Source organism: Vicugna pacos, chromosome 5 (genome assembly GCF_048564905.1).
Source record: "Vicugna pacos chromosome 5, VicPac4, whole genome shotgun sequence".
NCBI lineage: Eukaryota > Metazoa > Chordata > Mammalia > Artiodactyla > Camelidae > Vicugna > Vicugna pacos.
The window spans coordinates 96625070-96646392 of record NC_132991.1 but is presented as its reverse complement, the minus strand read 5'-3'; the positions used below and the strand labels follow the sequence as shown (position 1 = coordinate 96646392).

The following is a 21323-nucleotide window of genomic DNA, read 5'->3' as shown; positions in this document are numbered from 1 at the left end:
AATGACCACAGAAATTAGGAAATGTTCAGGACTGAGAGATAATGAGAATGCTGGCACACGGGTGGGAACTGGTGAGCCAGAAAGAGAAGGAAAAATGCCACATGCTGTCGCGCACATGTGGAATCTAAAAAAGGGACACAAATGAACTACTTATTATCTGTACCTTGAATGACTGACTACTGAATATGTGTAAGCACATGTGACTGTCCTTTATGACTGGATCACCACATTCTGTTCATTCTTGTTCTGTGGTTGGCTTTATTCCTTTGATAACTACGTAAGTTTAAAAAGCTAAAGCTCTAAGCTGTTCTTAGAAACAATGAACAATACACATATGTAAATTTTTAAAGATATGTGCAGTATATATGTATTTACGTGCAATATATTGTAGCGTGCGGTCACATTGTATCAATTTTACCTAATAAAACTGAAAAATGAAAACAAAAACAAAAACGGGTGGGCTCTACCACAGACCGAAGTCACTTCAGCAGCTGCGACAAGCACAGCTCAGGGAGAACCCCGGGGCCTCCGGGCCCCGCCCCGCCGGCACCAGGCGCCCAGCAGTGTCAGCAACACACGGGGCACTGCCCTGGCAGCAGACAACTGGGATTCCTGAGCCAGGTGTGACCCCAGGGATCGCTCTGGGCGCATCAGAGAACCTGTGGAGCCTGACAAGTAAGAAACAGACTCACTGTTTGAAAACCAACACCAGGGGGACCAGGCGGAGGAAAACTTAAACACCTACACAGAGAAGCAAGAAGGCTGAAAATCAGTGAGCTAAGCACTTAACGGATGAGGTTAGGGAAGCAGGTGTGCACGCCTGAGTGGAGGAGGGAGGGAAAGGGCCCAGGCAACAGCAGGAAAGGCAAGACAGAGCAGGCGCGGGGAGTGTGGCCGCCGTTCCAGGAAACAAGGGTCAGGCCGGGCCCGGAGGGGAAGTCGGACGCAGGCAGAGGAGCAGGAGCACGTGTGCTCTGCATCCTGTCCCCGGAGGCTGAGGTGCACGTCCGAGGAATGACGTCAGTGGGCCGAGACTCTTGAATCTTCCCATTCAGAGAAACGAACTAAAATCGTTAACTCGAGGTGTCTGTTTTCTATGATTAGTGGTGATCTTTTGATGTTTGAATACATGGGGGGTTTTTTCCCAGCAAAAACTCCTTTATACCCCAGCCCCTCCCTTACCTCTCTGGAGCAGTCCCTCCGAGCTACTGAGCGGCTGCCTCCCGGGCTGAAGTCTCAGTACTGCCCCAAACAAAACAACTCACAACTCTGAGGCTGCACACTTTTCTTCAGGTGACAGAGACAAGAAATGAGCCAAATCAGGAGTCACATAGCTCCCCCAGTGCCACACACGGCACAAAGGAAACGAGGGGATACTGTTAACGACAGGATGCTGACACCTCCGTATCTTACGGGAGATGGGCAAATTCCCAGGAAAAAATGGCCAAAACCAATTCAGAAGAAAAGGAGAGCCAGGGCAGTCCTGCAGCTGCTAAGTAACTTGGTCTGCAGTCAAGCCCCCACCCCCGCCCCAATACCCACAAGGAACTTCAGGCCCAAGTGCCTTCGTTTGCAGGGTCTACCACACATTCAAGGAGGAGGTCACTTCAGCCTGACCCAGACTCTTCCAGAGACGATCCCTAAACCATTTTGTGATTTTGAGGCCGACCCATCCTGGACAGAAGAGGGGAGCCTCCCAAGACAGAATGGGGAAAACCCTACACAGGATAAATAAACGGAATCAGACAAGACACAGAAAGGATCACGGCCACGCTGGGCTTATTCCAAGACACAAAGCCACTTGCCCAGAGGGTCTGGAGTCACCTGGGAGGCTGATCAAAGGAAGACAAGCTCCAGCCACTCAGCAGACGCAGAGAAAGCGTTTGACAAGTTCCACCTTCATCCTCGACTTACAGTGGGAGCCCTCCTTCCATCTCTAACAGAGATGGCTTCTTCTCAGGGGCAGAGAGGTTGGAGTCAGCACCTGGGGAGCCAGGCACCTCCAGCCTGCCCAGCTGCTGGCCGCGCCCACGGGCCACCTCCCGGTGCAGGGGCCCTCCTGCCCACACCCCCTCCCGCTCAGGTGTCACCTTCCAGACCCTGGGCCAGGGCTCCCAGCCACCCCACGAGCCCACCACGGGTCCTAGCCACACCTCCCAGGCCTCCCTCAAAACCCTCTGCCTGCCGACGTTCCCACCAAGGTTGTTGGAAGAACACAAGCATTTACTGCCACCGAGCTCAGGTTCTCAGTCTGATTAAGTGCAGGGTTATAGCTCCTGTGTTCTGTGAAGACACCTCTAGGTCACACAGACATTCACCTGTGTTTCCTTCCCCCAGGTTTCAGGTGTTGTCCTTCACAGGTGCGCCTCACCAGCTGGCCTTCCACGGAAGCGGCCACCCCGAGCCACTGGCAGGTCTCAGGGGCTCACCTGTCTGCCACTGCCCCAGCTCAGGGCCCCAGGGAGACGCCCACTCCCCACCCCCCCACACTTGGGGGTGCTGCTGCCAACGCTGAATCTGTTTTTGTTTCAATAGTGCAGGTTATCTCCTCTTGTCCATCAAACACTGGACAAGGCGCTCACCAGGCTGGCAATTCGGGCGAGCTCCTGAACCACTCAGCCGGTTATGATCACGAGCGAGGGATGCGCGCCCCCGAACCCCGTCCTAAGACAGTTTCTCCACACCAGGCAGTCGGAGCCATGCCGGGCAGGGCAAGCCTTCACAGCACCCCTCACCCCACTTTCTCAAACCCTCCCACAACCCCAGGAGGTGGTACCTGGACCCCATGGTGTAGACAGGGTGGGGCGGAGGGAGACTCCAGGCAGGTGACACCCCATGTCCCTGGGCCAGACCCTCGCCCTACCCGCTACCACACCTGCCCTGTGAAAGGGGCTTTGAGATGCCTGTTCCACAGGCTGCCAGGAATTGAGGGGAACAAAGAATTTCCTTCCCGTGAATTAATAACTTATAAAGCATAATTTTTCTGCAAAAAATAATTAACCAAACCAGCTTTAAACTCTCTCCATGTGAAGAGATGCAGAGGAGTGAGAGCTCTTTATCAAACATTGGGAAAGTGACATGGCCCCCGGAGGGACGCGGGATGCCCGGGTTAAGGGTCCCCCTCTTTCCACATCCCAGCCAGACCCACAAGCATGCCACCGAGACCAGACCTCGGCAGTCTTTCCCAAAACACCCTAGAGAACGGTGAAGTAATGAGGGTCCCCTCCAGCACAGGGGAGGGTGTGGAGCAGCCACAGGTGTCCACAGACTGGGGTGCTCACCCAGGTGGCCGTAGCCCACCACGTGCTTCGCCCGCGGGCCGAGGCGGGTGCGCAGATCCAACACGAGGTCATAGAGCCGCTCCACGGGCAAGGAGAGGTCGTACTTGTACACGTAGCCATCCCGGCTCAGGGCCTCTGTGATCCTCTCCCTCAGGGCCCACAGCATCTGGAACCGAGGGGGAACAGGCACAGTCACACCGTGTCAGGCAGGGGCGTCTGTGGTGACAGCACTCAGGGAGGCCACCATGGGGTGACTGGGGAGGTGACAGAAACGCACTGTCGGGACCAGCGCTAATGCAGGCTGGCCCCCAAAAGCGTGCAGAGCCCAGCACTCAGTCCCAGGGCCCCTTGAGATGGAGGGGACACTCCAAGCACATGGGCTGACCCCGTGATGCAGGCCCTCAGCAAGGTCGGGGTCAGGGGTCAGAGCGGGACTCGGGGACCAGGGGTGCGGTGGCTGGGGCAGGGGGCGGCTGGAGCAGGGAGCGAGGCCGGGTGGCCTCACAGGCAACGCTGCCCCCTGAAAACCCAGTCTGCGCCCTCCTAGCCTCCGAAGATGCAGCTGTCCTTTGGACATTCAGAGCAGGGACGAGCACACGGAGTGTCCCACCTGGGCCTGTCCCTGTCCTGCCCCCGTATACCCACCTCCCCCATTTGGGGAAACCTCACAGCAAGGCAATTCTTTTACAAGGTGAAAACTCTCTTCTTTTTTTAACATACCCACAGTGCAATGATCACCTCTAAAAAACGACAGTAATTCCTCACCACCACGGAATATCCAGCCAGTGTCCAGATTTCCCCAAACAGCTCACAGACTTTTACAAGTTGTGGTCCCTCTGCACCCTGCCCCCACACTCAGAACCCTGACCATCAGCAGCTCCTACTGGCCTGAACTCCTCACATACCCAGAGCCCAGAGATATACCTGTAAGGCTGGACTGAGTCCCCGCAGGCCCTGCTACATCCACCCAGGTCCATGGTGTCCTACAGCAGCCAAGCAGTCTGCCCCACCCCGGCCCACCCTCACTCAGTCTCCAGAATGTTCTGGAATACAGGAGGCACCAGCCCCTCAGGGCCTCTGTGCTCCTGCACAGGGCTCCTCGCTCCCACCTCCGACCCCTCTGTGCTCAAATGCCCCTTCAGAGACGTCCTCCTGACTGCCCCCCAAGCCCCCACCTCGGAGGGAAGCCAGCCCAGCCCCTCCCGTGTCACCCGGCCCAGCCCCTCTCATGTCACCTGGCCAGCACCGAGCACAGAGGCAGGCTGCACTGCCCGCCAGTGAGAGGGGTGCCCCACCCAGAGGCCAGCAGACAGCTCAGGCCACTCGCCCCATCTGATGAGCTTTACGCAGAGCCATCTGCTGCCCTGAGCAGAAGCCCGAGCACACAGTGTCCCCCCAGCCCCTGCCTTCTTCCTACCAAGAAAACAATGCAATGGTGGAGACAGGGCTGCTGGTCAGGGCTGGTCCCCAGATCAGGAGACTCAGGAGAGGGGACCAGGGCCACCGCTGCTCGGAGGCGCCACCATGTGCACGGAGGGAGCAGGGGCCTCTGCAATGCAGTCCCTGAGGCCTGGACATTCCTCCCTGAAAACAGCGGGAGACTGGAAAGGAAACCCCGGCACGCTCTGCTTCTTGAGGACAGAGGAGGGCACTTGGGGGTCCTGAGTGTGAACAAGTCACCCCCGTTCCTCCAGTGGAGCACACACCAGGACACAGCCCCCAGGGCACAGCCCGGGATGCCCAGCCACGTCTACTGGGAGCAAGGAAATTGCCAAAGGATGGGAGGGGAGGGAGCACTGAGACGGAAAGGTGGTGAAGGCCCCCAGGATGACAGGCCAGGGCCGGGGTCCGAAATCAGGGCTCAGAAGTCAGGGCCTTCCCAGCACGCAGCCCAGGGCCGTGCTCAGGCCACCTCGCCTGGACAAGGCACCGGCGAACAATCCCTCACAGGTAATATTTAGTGAACATACATGTCAAGTGTGAAGATAAAGGAGCCAAAGAAGGTCAACGAGGCCGAGATCCTGCTCCCCACTGGCCCCCAGCTCCTCTCTGCCTTCCCAGTCCTGCACCTGCCGCCCCCTGCTGGCCACTCTCCACCCTGCAGCCCAGAGGCCACCACAGAAAATGGGAGCTGCTGGCCCCCACTGCCCTAGACCCGCCCCTCCTTCCGAGTCACTCTCTGGTGCCAACATCAACATGTTTCCTGGGAAAACTGGCCTGGCTTCCCACCAACCCACCCACAGCCCCTCGAGCTCGTCCTGCCTGTCTGAAACACTAATGAAAGTTATCCAGGCACCAAGAGTGGTTTCCAAAGAGGAGACTTGGTCAGGTCAAGGACACCCGCTCATGTTCAGCCACCGTCCTCACTCTCTAACCTTCAGATGCCAGGATGAGCTGAAGCAGGGGAAGGCGGGGCTCGCAGCACATACCTTGATCCTCCTCTGATCGGTGGCCAGGGTCCCATCAGTCACCAGCCCAGAGCCCAGGACCTGCTCCAGAAAGGCGCTCAGCTTCTCGGCATCATGTCCCGCTCCAGAACCCGAGGTCTCGATGAGGACATAGAACGGACTTTCTGGAAGGGGCAGAAGGCAGGGTGAGCGGAGGCAGCGGGGTCGGCCGAGAGTCAGGACAGCTCTGGCCAGCAGCTGCAGTACCCTCAACGGCTCTGGTGCTGCCCACAGAACAGGCACTGGCCACTCAGGCTGAATTTCAGACGGTTTAAGAACAGGTCTTTCACGGGAACAGACCGTGCTGCCTGGAGGGCCGAGAAGCTGTACATCTTGGTGCTGGGTGGGGCAGGGTGCCTGAGGGCTACTCTTACCCCACCCCCGCCCCACAGCTAAAGAGAGTGCTCCTGCAACAGCCCGTGCTTTTTACCCAAAGTGTCTCCTTTTCGAAGCTTTTTAAAAATGTGCATTACTAACTTATTTAGAAAAATTTTAAGCTCTATTTTCCCCAAGGCTACTGTGATTTTTTTATGTCATTGACATCAATGAATGAGAACACACTGAATGCACTGTTCTTTCAACCCTGCATTCAGTTTCTTCCAGAAAAATACTGCAAGTTCATTCTTTCACAAAGAGAACGAGTGTTTTTCAGACACTGGCACTTCTCCATGCTGGGATGAAAATTCTGCTCTTAGACTGATCGTGGGTCACAGAACACCGGGGGCTTTTAAACTTTTTTGGCCTTTCTTCCCATGATAAAAGTAAAGAATGCTTGTAAAAGGAAATTTGGAAAACAAAAGTAGAAATGAAAAAGAAAAATCTCCCAGCTTGCCAAACATAGCCACCACTGATGTTTCAACACAGTTCCTTCCTGTCTTTCTTCTAAGCAGTCAAGGAGACGAACACAGTCACTGAGGGCCCTCACACAGCAGGTGGCCTGTCCTTTGCCCTAAATATGAAGTTCAGAGCCGCTCCCTCACACATGATGCCCCATGGCCACATGTTCTCCGCCAAGGGACCTTCTGTCACCCCAGGGACCATCTGTCCATCCAGGGACCCTCCATCCCCCAGGAACCCTCTGTCCACCAGTCTAGGGACCCTCCATCTTTCGAATGGTTGCATCATGTCTTATTTCCTCAAGGCTGGACCTTGAAGTTGCTTCCTATTTTATCGTACTGAAGAACCATCTCATTAAAAATTTAGAGCATAAAGACCTTTCTGTGTTCGTGACTGTTATGGACTGAACTGTGCTGCCTCCACTTCCCGTGGTGAAGCCCTAATCCACTCCCAAGGGGCTGTATTTGGAAATCGGACCTTCAGGGAGGTAATTAAGGTTAGGTGAGGTCGTAAGAGTGGGGCCCTGATCTTATGGGGCTGATGCCTTCATAGGAAGAAGCAGCAACCCCAGAGAGTCCGCTCCCTACACACAGAAGAGGCCACGTGAGGACGCAGTGAGCAAGCGGCCGCCTGTAGCCAGGACGCAGGCCTCACCCGACACCAAGCCCAGTGGAGCCTGGACCCAGACTCCCAGCCCCAGAACCGTGAGAAACAAATCTGCTTTGCTGAAGAATGTGGAATGCTAGTGGGGCAGTCAGGTGAGGCACCGGTCACTTCCTCCGGGCGCATCTGGGAGCAAAACACCAAGGCCTACAGCTGAACATCTTTAACGTCGAGGTGCTGGCACCCAACTGCTTTCCGAGACACCGTGTGGACTCACGCCGCAGTGACTGCAGGACTGCAGTGCCGAGTTCATCCACTAAATCAGAAAGAAGGGCCTATCTCCAAAGGTGAGCATGTCTCCTGCTTGAGGAGACGGGAAGGCTCCTTGAGCGTGTCTGGCTGTTCCAAGGCCCCAGGGCTACATACCCAGACAGCATTTGACCCAATGAACTCCAGGGGCACATTTAAAACGAATTTAAGAGAGAATCCTGCACTGAACACTGTGGGACAGCTGACCTGTGGGGGTCGGCCATGCTCCTTGCTACCTTCTACTCTGTGGACAAACGAAGGCTGACCACCCACCCCCGCAGGCGGGGCCGGTACCTCGCACGGGGCTGGCAAGCCGGAGGTGCAGCTCCACCAGCTTCATGCACTCAGCATCCATGAACTCGAACGCGGACAGGATCTCGCCCAGCTTCTGCCTACAGGTGCTGAAGGTTTGCAACACCTCTGCGAAGCCAGGACAGCCTACGGTAGGCACAGCACAAGGACAGGCCAGTTGGTCACGCGTACGCAGGGCCTCACCCGCTGACCCCCCCCAGGGCCCCCTTTAAAGCAGCAACGCCAACCTGACTCCCCAGGAGCAAGCCGGGCAGCCCCCCACAGGTCGGCCACCATGCAGGTCACAGATATCAAGAGTAAGATAAAATGCTGCCTGAGAGCCCCATGGTGCTGAGAAGTCTGCAAATGCAGGGCCAGGACAGGCTGCCTTCGGTAGCAGCTGAATTGTATTTCTCTGACTGCAACCCGCGCTCAGGTTTGCACTGTTCTCAGTAAGCCATTCAAGGCACATTCACCACACGTTTGTTCGGAGCCCAGTGCCCAGAAGCTGACTGTCAAGTGTCAGCAAGTGGGAAGGGCCGGAAGACGGCAGGGGGGGGGTGGGTGCACGTGGCCTTTCAGGGCAGAGGCAGGAGGCACTGAGAGCTCCCGTGGAGGTCAGGGAGGCCCGCAGAAGATGCCATGAATGATCCCCAACTCTGCAGGTCCCAGGAACACAAGAGGCCATGGCCAGGTGCAGGGCTGGACACACAGGGCTGGCAGTATCTGAATCAAGGGACCATGGGTGAACTGGAAACAGGTGGGAAGAAACCAGCCAGAACCAACACAGCATGAGAAAGACTGGAACGTGGGAGAGGTGGAGACGTGGAGGACTGAGAAATTCTCCATGCATTTAACCACAGATCTGGGAGGAAGGAAAACAGGGGTGGCCCCTGAGGAGGGGATGGCGGGGGGCTTCTGGAAGTGGGGACACCAAGCCTCAGGTTTCGGAAGTTCAGGAAATTCAGAGAGAAAATCTTTAAGTCAGCCAAAGAGAGAGGCGGACTCTGACAGAGCAGTGGCAGCAGGGACCGCTAGGTTCCCACCAACAGCAGGGGAGCCACGTGGGGGCCATGAGTATTCCACAGGATGAGAGAGAACCAGTGTCCGCCTGCACGAGCAGAAGGGTCTCCAGGATGGGGTGACTGAGAGTGGGGACTCACAGCAGCAGTGGCATTCCAGGAAGTGACAGGGTGCGCACAAGGGACATGACCCGCAGGCAGGGTTTGATGCAGGAAGGAACGCCGGGCAAAGAAAATGAACGTTTGTGACGTAGTAATAACCATGACTAGAGAGGCTGAGAAGTCAAGATGGAATTAGGGCTCACGACTACAAGACACGGGGTTGTGGAAGCCCCTGGGTCCCTGAGTCTGTCCAGCAGCTGGACACATCCCCGGGGAGCTGGCCGCCTATGGCGACCCCTCGATAAGGGTCTGCGCACAATGCCTGAGCCAGCAGAGGAGGAGGAGCAGGGACAGACCTAACGAGGCTGAAGGGAGGCAGGGCGGCCTGCATGGGCGGAGGGCTGGCCCTGGGGAGGGGGCACCTAGCTGGCCGTACAGGGGTGCCCTCGTCACCCCCGGTGACGAACAGAGTGTGTCCTTGACCTTACACCAGTGACACCATTTCCTTGCGAATCTTACAGTATAAGCCACTTAAACAACACCGAGGGGTGAGAAGCACGGAGCCCCAGTTCTGCTACAGAATGAAGTGTGCTCTGCCCAGGGGCAGGAGGCTGGCCCCAGACCCACAAGGTCCGCTGTCCCGGGAGGCCACTTGCGTCCCCTCCCTCACACACAGCAGCGCAGCTGGAGAACCTGCCTGAGAGGCAGATGGGGGCACCTACCAAGGAAGGCCACGTTCACGGCACTGGGCTTGGGCGGACACAGGATGGACACGGCAGTAATGACTCCCAGGGTGCCCTCCGACCCAATAAAGAGCTGCTTCAGGTCATAGCCCGTGTTGTCCTTCCGCAGGGACGTGAGGCAGTTCAGGATCGTGCCATCCGCGAGCACCTGCAGGAGAGCAGAGAAGCGGTGTTCCTGCCTCGACCCACAGTTTCGACAGACACCCGGCTCCGGCCACCAACCTCGGGGGAGGCTGACCCAGCCCAGGGCACCCCAAGAAAGCCAGGCCAGTTGTGAGCCCCCCACCCCAGTTTGGCCCAGGAATACAGGGGGCCCTGCAGTGACAGCAGGCTTGAAGTCGCCCCATCAGGCTGAAGGAAGGAGTGCTCTTCCCAGATGCAGCGAAGATCTCCCACCACCACCACAACCAGAAGCTCAGGGCCCAGTCCTCCAGGGAAGCTGGCCTGAAGCAACACACACTAGGGCTGCGGCAGGGCACACCTGGGGGTGGAGGAGGGCACACCTAGGGTGGAGGAGGGTGCACCTGGGGTGGAACAGGAGCACTGGGGCTATAGGAGGGCACACACCTGTGGGTGGAGGTGGGTGCACCTGGGGTGAAGCAAGAGCACCTGGGGTGGGGGAGGGCGCACCTGGGGTGGAGCTAAGAGAAGGCAGAGAATGGCAGTGCATCAGCTCACGCACCCCTGCTTTCCTCATCTAAAGTACCTCAATCGTGCTCTGTAAGCCTGTCTGTCTTGTTTGTGCATTTAGTCAGAAGCTTAGTGAAACAGCTCGTAAAAGTGAGGAAGTGACTTACAATAAAAATAACCTGCAGCCAGAGAACAAAGCTACAGGAAGCTTGTGATTTAGCAGATGGAAGTCCAACGTGGGCTTTGAGCTCCTTCCACCCTTGGGTAAATAGATGGGGGCCTCACACCTTAGAGAACCCTGAGGTTCGTTGCAGGCTGAAATGACCCTGGGGGCAGCGAGGGTGGTGTGATCCAGCTCCTTCTCTGTGCATAAGCCCTCTGGAAGCCCATGCAGGGGAACGTCGCTGGTCCAGGAACCTGCCCAAGGTGACAGTTCCCACAGCTGCTCCTCACGTGGACATGAGAGCAGCAGAGAGCAGCAGAGAGCAGCCGCCCTGAGCGGGGTGCTGTGTGTAACCCACACATCCGGTGGGACCGAGCAGACACCAGGTACTGTTACCATGGGAGCCGGGATCTCCAGTCTGGCACGTGGTCCCCCCACCCCCAAGGTGGCTTCCTGCACCCGCACCACCTGGGGCCCAAGAGGACAGCCCAGGTGTCCACACACAGGAGGAAGTGTGGACCCGATGGGGCCGAGCCGGGGGATGTTGTGGGGGGGTCTCATCCGGAGACTCTGCAACAGACCACTCGAAGGGCTGGAAGAGCGGCCACCCTGGGACTGACCCACGGACCAGAGGAAGCCAGGCCAGACATCCTGGAAGTGGGGCGAGCGCTCAGACACACAGCCGCAGTGGTGCCCCCGGCTCACCACTTCCAGGCCCAGGACGGTCCCACGCAGCGAGCCGTATCGAAGGAACCGCAGGCCACCCGCGTTGGTCGCCACGTTGCCCCCGATGTGACAGCTGCCCTTCGCCCCCAAGTCCAGGGGCATGAGGAAGCCCCGCTCCTCCACGTACCGGCCCAGCTCCTCCAGGATGCAGCCCGCCTGGCACACCAGCACCCCTGCCAGGCAAACAGTGACCGCAGGCGCCCCAGCTCAGGAGGAGCCAGATCCCCACAAGGAGCGCCTCCCCACCAGGGGCCTGGGCAAGGAGAGGAGGACAGCCCCCACCCCTCCTGCCCCTCCCTGGAAGTTGTCTTCAGGAGAAAGGAAGGAAAGACACACAAACACACACACACACACACACACACACACACACACACACACACACACGTGCGCTTACGGGAGGGAAGGAGCAGTCAAGAGAGGGTTGTTATCAGGCAGTGGCCCTCAACTGGGGGTGATTTGGCCCCCGCGACGCGTGATAAGTCTCGAGATGTTTGGGGTTGGGAGCTGCTGGCATCCAGGGGATGGAGGCCAGGGGTGCTGCCCAGCACCTCGGAGCCCAGTGCCCCCACCACAAGGAGGATCCGCCCCTGCACCCTGCTGACAAGCCCTGGGGCTTCATGAGCACGGAGCCCCCCCGGTATGCCCCTAGAAAGGGCTGCCGTGGCCAGGAAATGTCAGAGCCAAAGGGGCCACAGCGACAGCTCAAGCCACGGGTGTAAGTCACCACAGTGCAGACATAGCCAGAGCGCCTGGCCCGCAGCTGAGGGAAGTCCCCGCCGCACAGTGCACCTTACCGGACACGTCGTGGAAGCTCATGACCTGGTTCATCAGGGTGGTAGACAGGATGATCTCATCGAAGACGGGGACGCTGCCCCCCACCATGCCTGTGTTGCCCCCCTGTGGGCTCACGGCCAGGTTCCTCTCGTGACAGTACCTGGGACGGCACAGGATGGGCATCGGGGTCCCTCTTCCCCACGCCCATGCCACCACCCGTGGGGACACTCCCGGGGTTGAGGCCCCCAAACCCCACCACGCCACCAAGGCAGGACGCCTCCAGCCCCTGCTGCGAAGGGGTGCCTCCTCGGCCCCCACGCAGGATGGGAGGCTGAAGGGGTAAACGTCCATCACGAAACTGCACGGGCAGCTGGAGGCTGGCCTCTTCCCAGGTCATGGATGACCCCAGAGGCCGCTCCTCCCAGGAGCTTCAGCCCCTCCCATTCACCTAAAGAGCCATGATTCCCAGGCACCTGGGCTCCCTCCCGCCCCATACCCTACGTCCCCTCCCCTGTAAGTCTCGCCCTGCCTCATCCCCAACCAGGCTACCCTCTGCAAAGACCTAAAGGGATGAGGGCCCTGGTGGTAAGGATTAGGGCAGTGGGCATCCACACGCATCAGGTCAGCCCGCCGTCAGACGGCCGGCCTCCAGTGTGGCTGGAACAGAGCATGTGCAGAGCACTAGTGGAGGGGACACTCTTCAGGCATTAAAAGAGGTCTGGGAGAATACTTAGCACCAAGAAAGGGTATGGATGCTGCCAAACGGAAAGAAAAGAAAAGACTGCAACGTCTTACACACAACGTGATAACGTTTAAAAGTCACACGTGTGCAGTAAGGGCCCTGAGAGACAAACCCAGTGCCATCAGGGGTTATCTTAGGAGGAGAAATTATCAGTTGCTCTTGCATTTTTTTCTTCATGTTTTGTATGTTTTCCAATTTTTCTGTAGTAAACGTGAGAGTGTGTTGATATAAAATCAAGAACGTGTTTTTCAAGAAAAGGTCTGTTTCCTTCCCTGCCCTTCTCCGAGTCTGCAGCCGCTCCCCATCCAAGGCCCACAAGGCACCCCAAGAGTCCAAGATTCCGGACCCGCACTTCCCTCCCTCCTCCTGGGCCCAGGTCACTGGCTGCATCTTGGGGTCTGCGTGTCCCACGCCCCACGTAGGCGAGGAAACCACGGGGGAACACACGGAGGTGAGGGCAGGCGGGGAGGTGAGGGCAGGCAGGGAGGTGAGGGCAGGCGGGGAGCTGGCACCACACGTTACCTGAGGATGTGAGCCACCTCCTGGGACGTCCGTGGCCTCAGCAGCACCTTGCTGGAGCCTGTGAGAGAGAGCAGCACTGTCACCCCACTGGGGGGTGGGCAGTGCTCCCCACAGGCACGCTCCTCCCTCCCTCCCTCCAGGTGAAGGCGGCCTGCAAACCTCCAGGACAGAAGTGGTCCCGGGAGCCAGGCGGCTGGACCCCAGGGTAGCAGCGTCTGCCTGGCTTCCCCACGCAAGTTACTGGTGTTCCCTTTGTAATTGACACGTGTCTTGCGGGGAGACACTGGAGAAGTCACGAATATCTATGTGGCTGCTCCGCACGTGGTCCCCCGTGAATTTTAGCTTCGGTTCATCACCCTCACCTGTATCACTTCTTAGGATGGTTGCAAAGGTGACTTTCTCCATCCATCCGTCCACCTACACGTTATCAGTCGGCCTTCGGCTCTGAGGGGAGCTTCCCTTCTCTCCTATGTGTTAACGTATGAACCACAAACCACACCACTGTGGGTTCAGGGGTTCTTCCATTATTTGCCGGGTTACAATTCCCTGCTGGCATGATTTATGTGGTGCCTAGTGTGCCCTGTCCGTCAGTGTTCTCAACTGCTGCCTCCAACATAATCAAGCTTCTTTCTACCCTTTTGACTTTGTGGAAAGCACTCTAGACAGAGGCTCTGCCTGTGCTAAGTCAGTGACTTTTACCAAGCTCTGAGATCAGGCTGTCATTTTTATCTTTTTTTTTTTTTTTTTGATTCTGAAAACTCTTTCTCATTTGCTTTTCATCACATGAACCATGTCCAGTGTCCAGATCTGCGGCCCCAGTCACTTTAGGACAGCACAGTCCAGGGACCTTAGTAACCTGCAGGAGGCCTGCATAACTTCTCAGCAGCATTTAAGCCCCCACCCTGGGTGCCTGGTTGCAGGCACAGATAATAAAAATGGACAAGAGCTCCCACTCCCTGAAGTTTACTTTCTCACAGGGGAAAGGAAGAGAAAAGGGTCCCGTATGTTACTCAGGGGAGCCCTACAAAGAGACAGCAGAGCAGAGAGGAGGGAGGATCACCGGAGACAACTGGGGGAAACTGCCCAGGACTGAAGGAACGAAGCGCCCAGCCTGGAGAGGCCAGGATGTGCAGGCTGGCGAGGGGCATCGGGTCAGGAAACCCCCACGGCCTTTGGCCTCCCTCCCACTCTGCACACCCTCACGGGGGATGGCCCTCCACCTCAGCATGGCCTGCGTCCTGCCCACCACCTTCCAGCAGCACCAAAAAGTGCAAATCAGCCCCACCTTTCCAAGCCCCCATCCCTGAGGAGAGCAGGTCAGCCAACTTCGCCCTAGGCCGCTGGCTTCCCCCTCACTCGGGGTGTTGCTGGGCTTGGAGGGCAGAAGGCACCCTCTTTGCCCCAGCCTCCTCCACGCACCGCTGTCACAGCACACACGACCCTGGCCTGTCCCCTAGTTGAGTCCCGGTGACTTCAGAGGGCAGAGCTGTAGCCATGTGGCCGGCAAGTCTAAACCCTCCCTGTCCCGCCCTCCGCAGGAGCCTGCTGGCCCTGGGGGAGATTTTCAACTCAGATCAGATCAGGCTCTCAGCTCAGATCCTCCTCTTCACTCCTAGGGGCCGGCGGCACCTGCCCTGGGACTGTGCCCCGACCCCGCCAGGCACGGGTCCCTCCGCCCGCTCCCCTGGGACATCGCTCCAGCCCCCGTCTTTGCTGCCTCATCCACTGTTTCCTCTCTACCTCAGCACTCCTGTCAACATCACAAACCTGCTGAAAAAGCGCTCCCACCCTAAAACTAGAAACGAAATCTTCTCTTGACCCCTGTCCCCATGAACCACCCCCACTTCCCTGCCTGCCTCAGCCCCCCCACCCCAGGGGTGCCTTCATTGCATCCCCGAGGACACCCTGGGTCTCGTCTTAGCCTGTCCCTGAGCTGCATCTGACCTCAAGACCCTGCCTCCCCGCCTTTTCCCACACAGCTCTAGGACACACTCCCCCTGGGCCCCACCACCACACTGGCCGGCCCCCTCCCCTCCACTGACCACAGCAGTCACCAGCCTTCTTGGGGCACTGGCATCACCTATCCTGTCTCCACACGGACCCTGCCCTGGACCTCAGACTAGCTTACTCCATGGCCTGACAGGCCCTCTCACATGTCCATCTGGACGTGTCCAAACCCAAACTCCTGGTTTTCCCCCAGCAGACCTGTCACCTTCCTCAGCTCAGCAAATGGAATCCAGTTTTTGCGACTGTTCAGGCCAAACGCCCCGGCATCCCTGCTCACTTTCTTTCACACCCCAGTCCAGTCATCAGCCAGCCTCTCTTCCAAACATGGCCGGAACCGACCAGCTCTCAGCACCTGCCCGTTGCACACCCATCTCTCCTCCTGCTCCAGCCACTGCCCTGCGGGTCAGCCTGCTGTCCACCACTCAGTGCAGGCGCAAAGTGTGTGGGCTTCCCCCGTGAGCAAGTGGTCTAATTTTTGAAGGAGGAGATATTTACTAACAGTGTCCATGTCAGATAAAATCTCACTTCTTCAGAAAAACTGTAAGGTCCTAACGAGCTTTTCCTTGTTCATGCTTTCTAGATAACTCTGAGATTAAACTTTTAAATGATCAGAAGCTTAGACATGCTTTCTCTCCTAAAGAAAGCCACATAAAGGGGTATTTCAACAAAAGTTTGACAAATGCCCCAACTGACGCCCACTGAGCAGACACTGGGCCAGGAGCCCTGTGGATTCAGAGCTGAGCTAGCCCAGCGCCGCCCCACTGAGCTCCTGGGAAGAGCCCCAGGAGACAGCAGACCCTGCCCAGTTACAGCTTCCCCTGCCTCGGAAGCCCAGTGGGCAGGAGGACCCAGCCTTGGGAAACAGCAAGTGTGCGGCAGCCCACATGTGGGGCTGGGCACCGAGGTCCACCTGCTCAGGTCGGCCCAGGCAGCAGCACTGAGCCAGGGCCAGGAACAGGGCTGGCTGTGCCGGGTGGGCACTTGACAGGGTGGTTTCGCCCCTATGGGGGTCCTTACGTGGTGGGCAGGGCGGGGCTGCTTCCACCGGAGGGCACCCTGGCCGAGAAGCAGGGCCTCCCCACGGGGCAGAGTCGCCTCGTTCTCTGCGCCTACGGCCCAGGTCCACTTGCTCAAGGCTATGTGAGGTTTCCAGGCTGTGAAGGGGCCTGTTCAGGCCGACAGCAAGGCCCCCAGCCCCAGGGTCTGAGTGAGCACCACTGCACCCCTCGCTGCTCCTCTTCCGCCCCAAGTGCTCTGAGTCCAGGCCCAAGCCGAGGACCTGGCTGCGCAGTGTGTCCCCGAGTTACAGTTTTCAGCGCGTCCTTTTGTTGTAAATTGCTTGTCTTCTAGATCCCTTTAACACCATAGCAAAAATATCTTGTTGGTTTTTTGTAACTAAGTAAGTGGGTCACATTATCTTTGAGAGCAGTTCAGGAAAGAACACAGGACATCACAAAATCTTTTATCAGAAGGGCCTGCTGGGTCTAGGCAGCTGAGAACCACGGAGCCGGTGCACAGACGTGTGCAGTGGGAACAGGTGTGGAAGGAGGGGAAGCAGGGGTGCCCAGACAGCATCTGGCCCCAGGAAACTGCAGTGGGGAGAACAGGCCCCCCAAAAAGATACCTCCACATCCCACCCCTCAGGACTTGAGAATGCAACCTTATTTGGATAAAGAGTCTTTACAGATGTAACAAAGTTGAGGGTCTTCAGATGAGATCATCTTGGATGAGGGTGGCCCTGAATCCAAACCAGGTGCCCTCTAAGAGAATAGAGGGAGATCTGAGACACAGAGACCCGGGCTGTGTGACGACGGGGCAGGGGCCGGAGGGATGTTTTCACAAGCCAAGGAACCGGGAGTCCCAGCAGCTAGGAGAGGCTCCAGGCGGAGCACAGCCCTGCCCACGCCTTGGTCTCAGAACTGAGAGGATAAACTTCTGTTGTCTCCAGCCCTGTGTGTGGCTCTTTGTCACACGCGGCCCCAGAACAGGCGCTGAGAGGACGTAAACGGTAGCTAACACATGCACCCCACGGAGCAGCCAGGGGGCTGCTGCACCTTGTAATCTGCAGATGCTGTGCACCATGGATAAACTTGCACAAATGTGTTCTCAGAACACTGAAAAGTCACTGCAGTGCGGCTTCTATTGGGCATCAGAAAGGCATATGTGACACGACCCTGAGCTCCTCCACCCAACCCTCGGCTCACGCTGTTCCTCAAACCCACCTCCTACCCTCCAAAGCATGAGGCGTGACCAGACACTCACTCACCTCGGACGGTCCTCAGCCAGTCCACATTGGGAGCTTCTAGCTCCTCCGGGTCTGTGATGACCCTGCCGGGGACGATGCGCTCGAGGGCAGCCAGGTCGTCCTCAGACACCTGGGCGAACGGGAGCCGCCGCACCGGGTAGCGCTCCTGGGTCAGCACCACCTCAGGAGCCCGCGAGGATGCCGAGGAGCTGCCCCTTTGAACCAGGGGACCGCCCAGCCCAGGGATCCTGGACGCCCCTGCCCAGGTCCTCTGCTGCACAAAGGCTCCCAGAGTGCAGGCCGCCCGCCACTGGAAGAGCCACGCAGGCCCGCGCACCAGGAGGGGCACCATCGCTCTCGCCCTAAAAAGCAAGTGATCGGATCGTGTCTCCGGAATACTATGGAGCAATGAAAAGGCAGCATCTGCCCTGGGAGAGACCTCAACAAGGCCCAAGTCCAGGCGAGGTCCAAAAACAGATGGCACCTTCCATGGTCATGGGCAGGGTGATGGAGTGTGGCTGGGACTATGGGAGAGGTGGCCTGGAGGGGACACAGGACAGGAGGCCTCCGCCCTCGCCCGGTGTGGTCCCCTGCAGGGTTCACCTCCTGGGAAGTCACTGAGCTGTCCCCTCCTGACTGAGGCCACTCCAGGGCGCTGGATTTTCACATCTGCATTTCCCTTTCTGCCCCTCTTCCTTAAGAACAAAACTAGTATTTAAGGTGCTAAAAGGGAAAGGGACAGATGTCACTGAATTGTACACTTAAAAATGGTAAATTTAATGTTTTGTGGATATGTTACCAGAATCAAAACACAAAAAGCGTGGGGGACAGTTTTCTGGCTGCCCGCCGGGGTGGAGGCAGGGCTGGCACACAGCCGCGCGGCCCCACAGCCACGGCGGGGTAGGTAGGGGCGGGCGCTAGGCCCGCCGGAACCAGAGTGGGGCAGCGCCCTCGCGTGGGTTCACACCGCCGTGTGCCCTGGGGAACGAACGGGCCTCTTTTTGACCTGCGACCGCTCCTCGGTGCAGCACGTGCCTCCCGGGTGGGGTGAGGATGACACGACCCCCCAGCGGTGACCGTCACCGTCAGGGGTATGCAGGGCAGGTGAGCCAGCTCAGGGCAGGACCCTGCCCGGGACCCCTCCCGGCAGCAGGAGCGTCGGGCCAGCCACTAGGGACGAGGGTCCCCGGGAGAACAACCAGGGTCGGGGGTGGGGATGGGCCGGGGATGGGCCGGGGATGGGCCGCCCCTGCTGGGAAGCAACGGATGACTGCGGTCGCGCAGCTCATCCCGGAGGAGACGCGGAGCGAGCCCCAGGCTCGCCCTCGGAGGGCCCGGGGCGCGCGGCCTGCGCGATCACGTGACGGGGTCTACCCGCGAGGTCGGCCCCGAGGACACCGTGATCCGGCCAGCCCGCAGCAGCCCCTCAGCCCCGCAGCCCAGCAGCCCCTCAGCCACGACCCCGGCGGCCGCGCGCACGCACTCACGTCCGCGTCCCCGCCGCAGGCCTCACGCCGCCGGAGCCAGGGTGGGCGGGGCGGATGGGGCTGCGCCTGCGCGCGGGAGGACCTCCGGCCCCCGCCCCCAGCCCTCCCGGGCCACACCCACCTTTGGGCTCCGCCCACACCCAGCCTCCGGCCCCAGGCGGCCCCTGCGTCCCAGGGGCTCGGCTTGGTCCAGCTTACACCGCGGGACAGTTGGAGTTGGTACCGCCCAGCGGGGGTCCCAGCACACCCTCCCACCCCTTCCTCGAGCGCTGGTCCCACGTGTCCATCCCGCCTGGCTTCAGACGGTAACTGCCCACTCCTTCGTCCTACTGCGGGGTCCCCAGGGGACTCTGGCTCCCCCGGATTATTTTCTGAAACAAAGGCCCAGTCCTGGGTCTCAAGTGCCGGGACTTCAGAGGAGCTGGGCCGGGCTGCGGGGCGGCGCTGCGGCAGGGCAGAACCACAGCAGGAGGGAAGCAGAGTCCGCCTGTCAGGACTGCGCCGCCTCAGCCCCTCCAGGTTTGCGCCTGCCCAGTGCCAGGCTGCCGCCCCTCAGCCCCAGCGTGTCCTCTATGGGGCCTGTCAGGCTCTGCTAGCCTGTGGCACCCGAGGGGGACAAAGGGGAGCGAGGAAGCTTCCAGCCTGACGTTCCTATGGAGCACCTCACCAGTCGCCCTAACCCCAGCTTCATCACAGCTCCTCGGGGGAGGCCCAGCTCCATAGGGCAGCTCCTTCCCTGAGCTCCTGAGACATTACACCCGCTCCCGGGAGGCCAGGCCGCCAGCCCTCCTCAGAGCTCGGAATGCCGAGCACTGCCCCTCCTCCAAGCTGCCAAATCCAAATCCGCCCACTCCCACTTCCTCCCGTTGCCCCCATCCCCAGGCTTGGGGGTGGTAGCTGCTTCCTCCAATTATTCCTTTAGCTCAGTGCTCCCTTTTTGCTTTTTCAGCGCTGAAATATGCTAAATTACATAGTTACAATAATGAACAGGGTTTTCTACTTTGCTGACTGAGGAGGCAGCTGGTACCCAGAGTAGAATCACCTTCCCCCCGCTCCCACATGTCCCACTGAGGCAGCTCAAATTCCATGTGTCCTCGGGGAGGCAGGCAGGAGGGATGCCTCTTGGGATGCTGAGATGAGGAAGGTCCAGGCCCCGAGGACTGCAGGGAGCAAGAGTGTGTAGAGAACCCTGGTCTCGACCACAGAGGTGTGCTGGTGGCTCTGCCAAGTAGGACAACGAGTGCACAGGAGAACCAGCGCTGGCCAGTCAGTGGCTACAGGCACGTACCTAGAGACGATGGTTTGCTCTGGTCACACTGCCTTACCTGGAGCAGCAACGCAAATGGAGGCACCACCTCCACTTCAATAAACCATGTTCCTGAAGATATACCCACCTTCTTCACAGGTGAAGTAACGGTGCTGTGTTAGGAAACACACTGCTGCATCTTCCCGTCAAGGATGCGTTTTGCCTTGGGATGACTGTGCTGGCAGGGAGAGGACGCTGCGGAGACATCCACTCGGCCCTTCCTTTTGGGATAGCCTTGTTCCTCAGTCTACCGTGGGCATCCTGCCAGCTGTCCAGTCTGCCCATTTCAGTGACACAGTCAGGCACTGAGAAGGAAACCGCGGAGCGGCCCGTGGAGCCTTGCAGACAAATGTTGCCTAATCACACCTGATCGCTGCAGGCCTCACGCTGACCTGTAGACCAGCGGCATCCTGGGCCTCTGGGGGTTAGCAACAATTCAGAACCAATGCAGATTACCACCCTGCCCCCCAAAAGGCTGGTGCCTCCTACTCCCAGTCACCCCAACAAATGGCGGCAGTCACCCCTGGAGCTCTCAGAGGAAGACACGGGGGCAGCATCACTGTCCTTCCTCCAGAATCACAGCCCAGCAAGGACTCGGGGCAGCGAACCCATCTTCACCTGGAAAATCGGTGCAGGCTGTGCCTCTCACTGTGGGGACCAAGCTGGGTTCCTGGACCCTGACTGTAACACTCCTCAAGGAACTGTCCTGAGAACTATTCAGTCCCCACAGGGACCTCGGCACCTGCACAGCCTGCAGGGCAAGCTTCTGCCCCAGAGGAAGCCACTGATGTGTCTGTAAGGCAACCACGCCCTTCCTAAGCACACACCTTCTTGTGAGCTTGGGGACCAGCTTCTAAGGCCATGACATATCTGAGGCCCAGAGCTGTGCCCTGTCTGAGGTGAGGCCCGGGGTCCTGCCCAGGCCCGTAGCGGTGACTCAAGTCTCCCCCTCGGAATTCAACGTGGGATAGGCTTCTCCTCTCTGGACACACCACTGAAGTTGTGTCGTTTCCCAAAACAAAGCATTCGTGAATGTTTGTTCCAAAAAATACTTTATTCATTAAACAATATATCCATCATCTATAA

The 21323-nt window shown here is 58.5% G+C and overlaps 1 protein-coding gene and 1 long non-coding RNA gene across 7 annotated transcripts in view; one reads left to right on the top strand and one right to left on the bottom strand.

The window, feature by feature from the left end:
- D2HGDH (D-2-hydroxyglutarate dehydrogenase) overlaps window positions 1–18979 on the bottom strand; it is a 27231-nt gene extending 8252 nt beyond the window's left edge. For 4 of the 5 annotated variants that reach the window (XM_072962044.1, XM_072962045.1, XM_072962046.1 and 1 more), the window contains exons 1-9: window positions 18932–18977; window positions 17466–17806; window positions 13193–13250; window positions 11949–12088; window positions 11134–11327; window positions 9615–9783; window positions 7772–7915; window positions 5711–5853; window positions 3282–3447 (exon numbers count right to left, since the gene is read on the bottom strand). In XM_072962044.1, coding sequence (XP_072818145.1) covers window positions 3282–3447; window positions 5711–5853; window positions 7772–7915; window positions 9615–9783; window positions 11134–11327; window positions 11949–12088; window positions 13193–13250; window positions 17466–17796 — 1345 coding nt within the window. In that variant the 5' untranslated portion in view covers window positions 17797–17806; window positions 18932–18977. Of the gene's footprint in view, window positions 1–3281; window positions 3448–5710; window positions 5854–7771; window positions 7916–9614; window positions 9784–11133; window positions 11328–11948; window positions 12089–13192; window positions 13251–17465; window positions 17807–18927 lie in introns of all 5 variants that reach the window. The other variant, XM_072962048.1, reaches the window with a different exon arrangement.
- LOC140696528 (uncharacterized) lies at window positions 18977–21323 on the top strand. Of its 2 annotated transcripts, none has more exons than XR_012072994.1 (2): window positions 18977–19236; window positions 20337–21323. It is a non-coding gene; the product is annotated as an uncharacterized lncRNA (long non-coding RNA). The 2 variants fall into 2 exon arrangements; XR_012072993.1 differs by having other exon boundaries at window positions 19881–21323.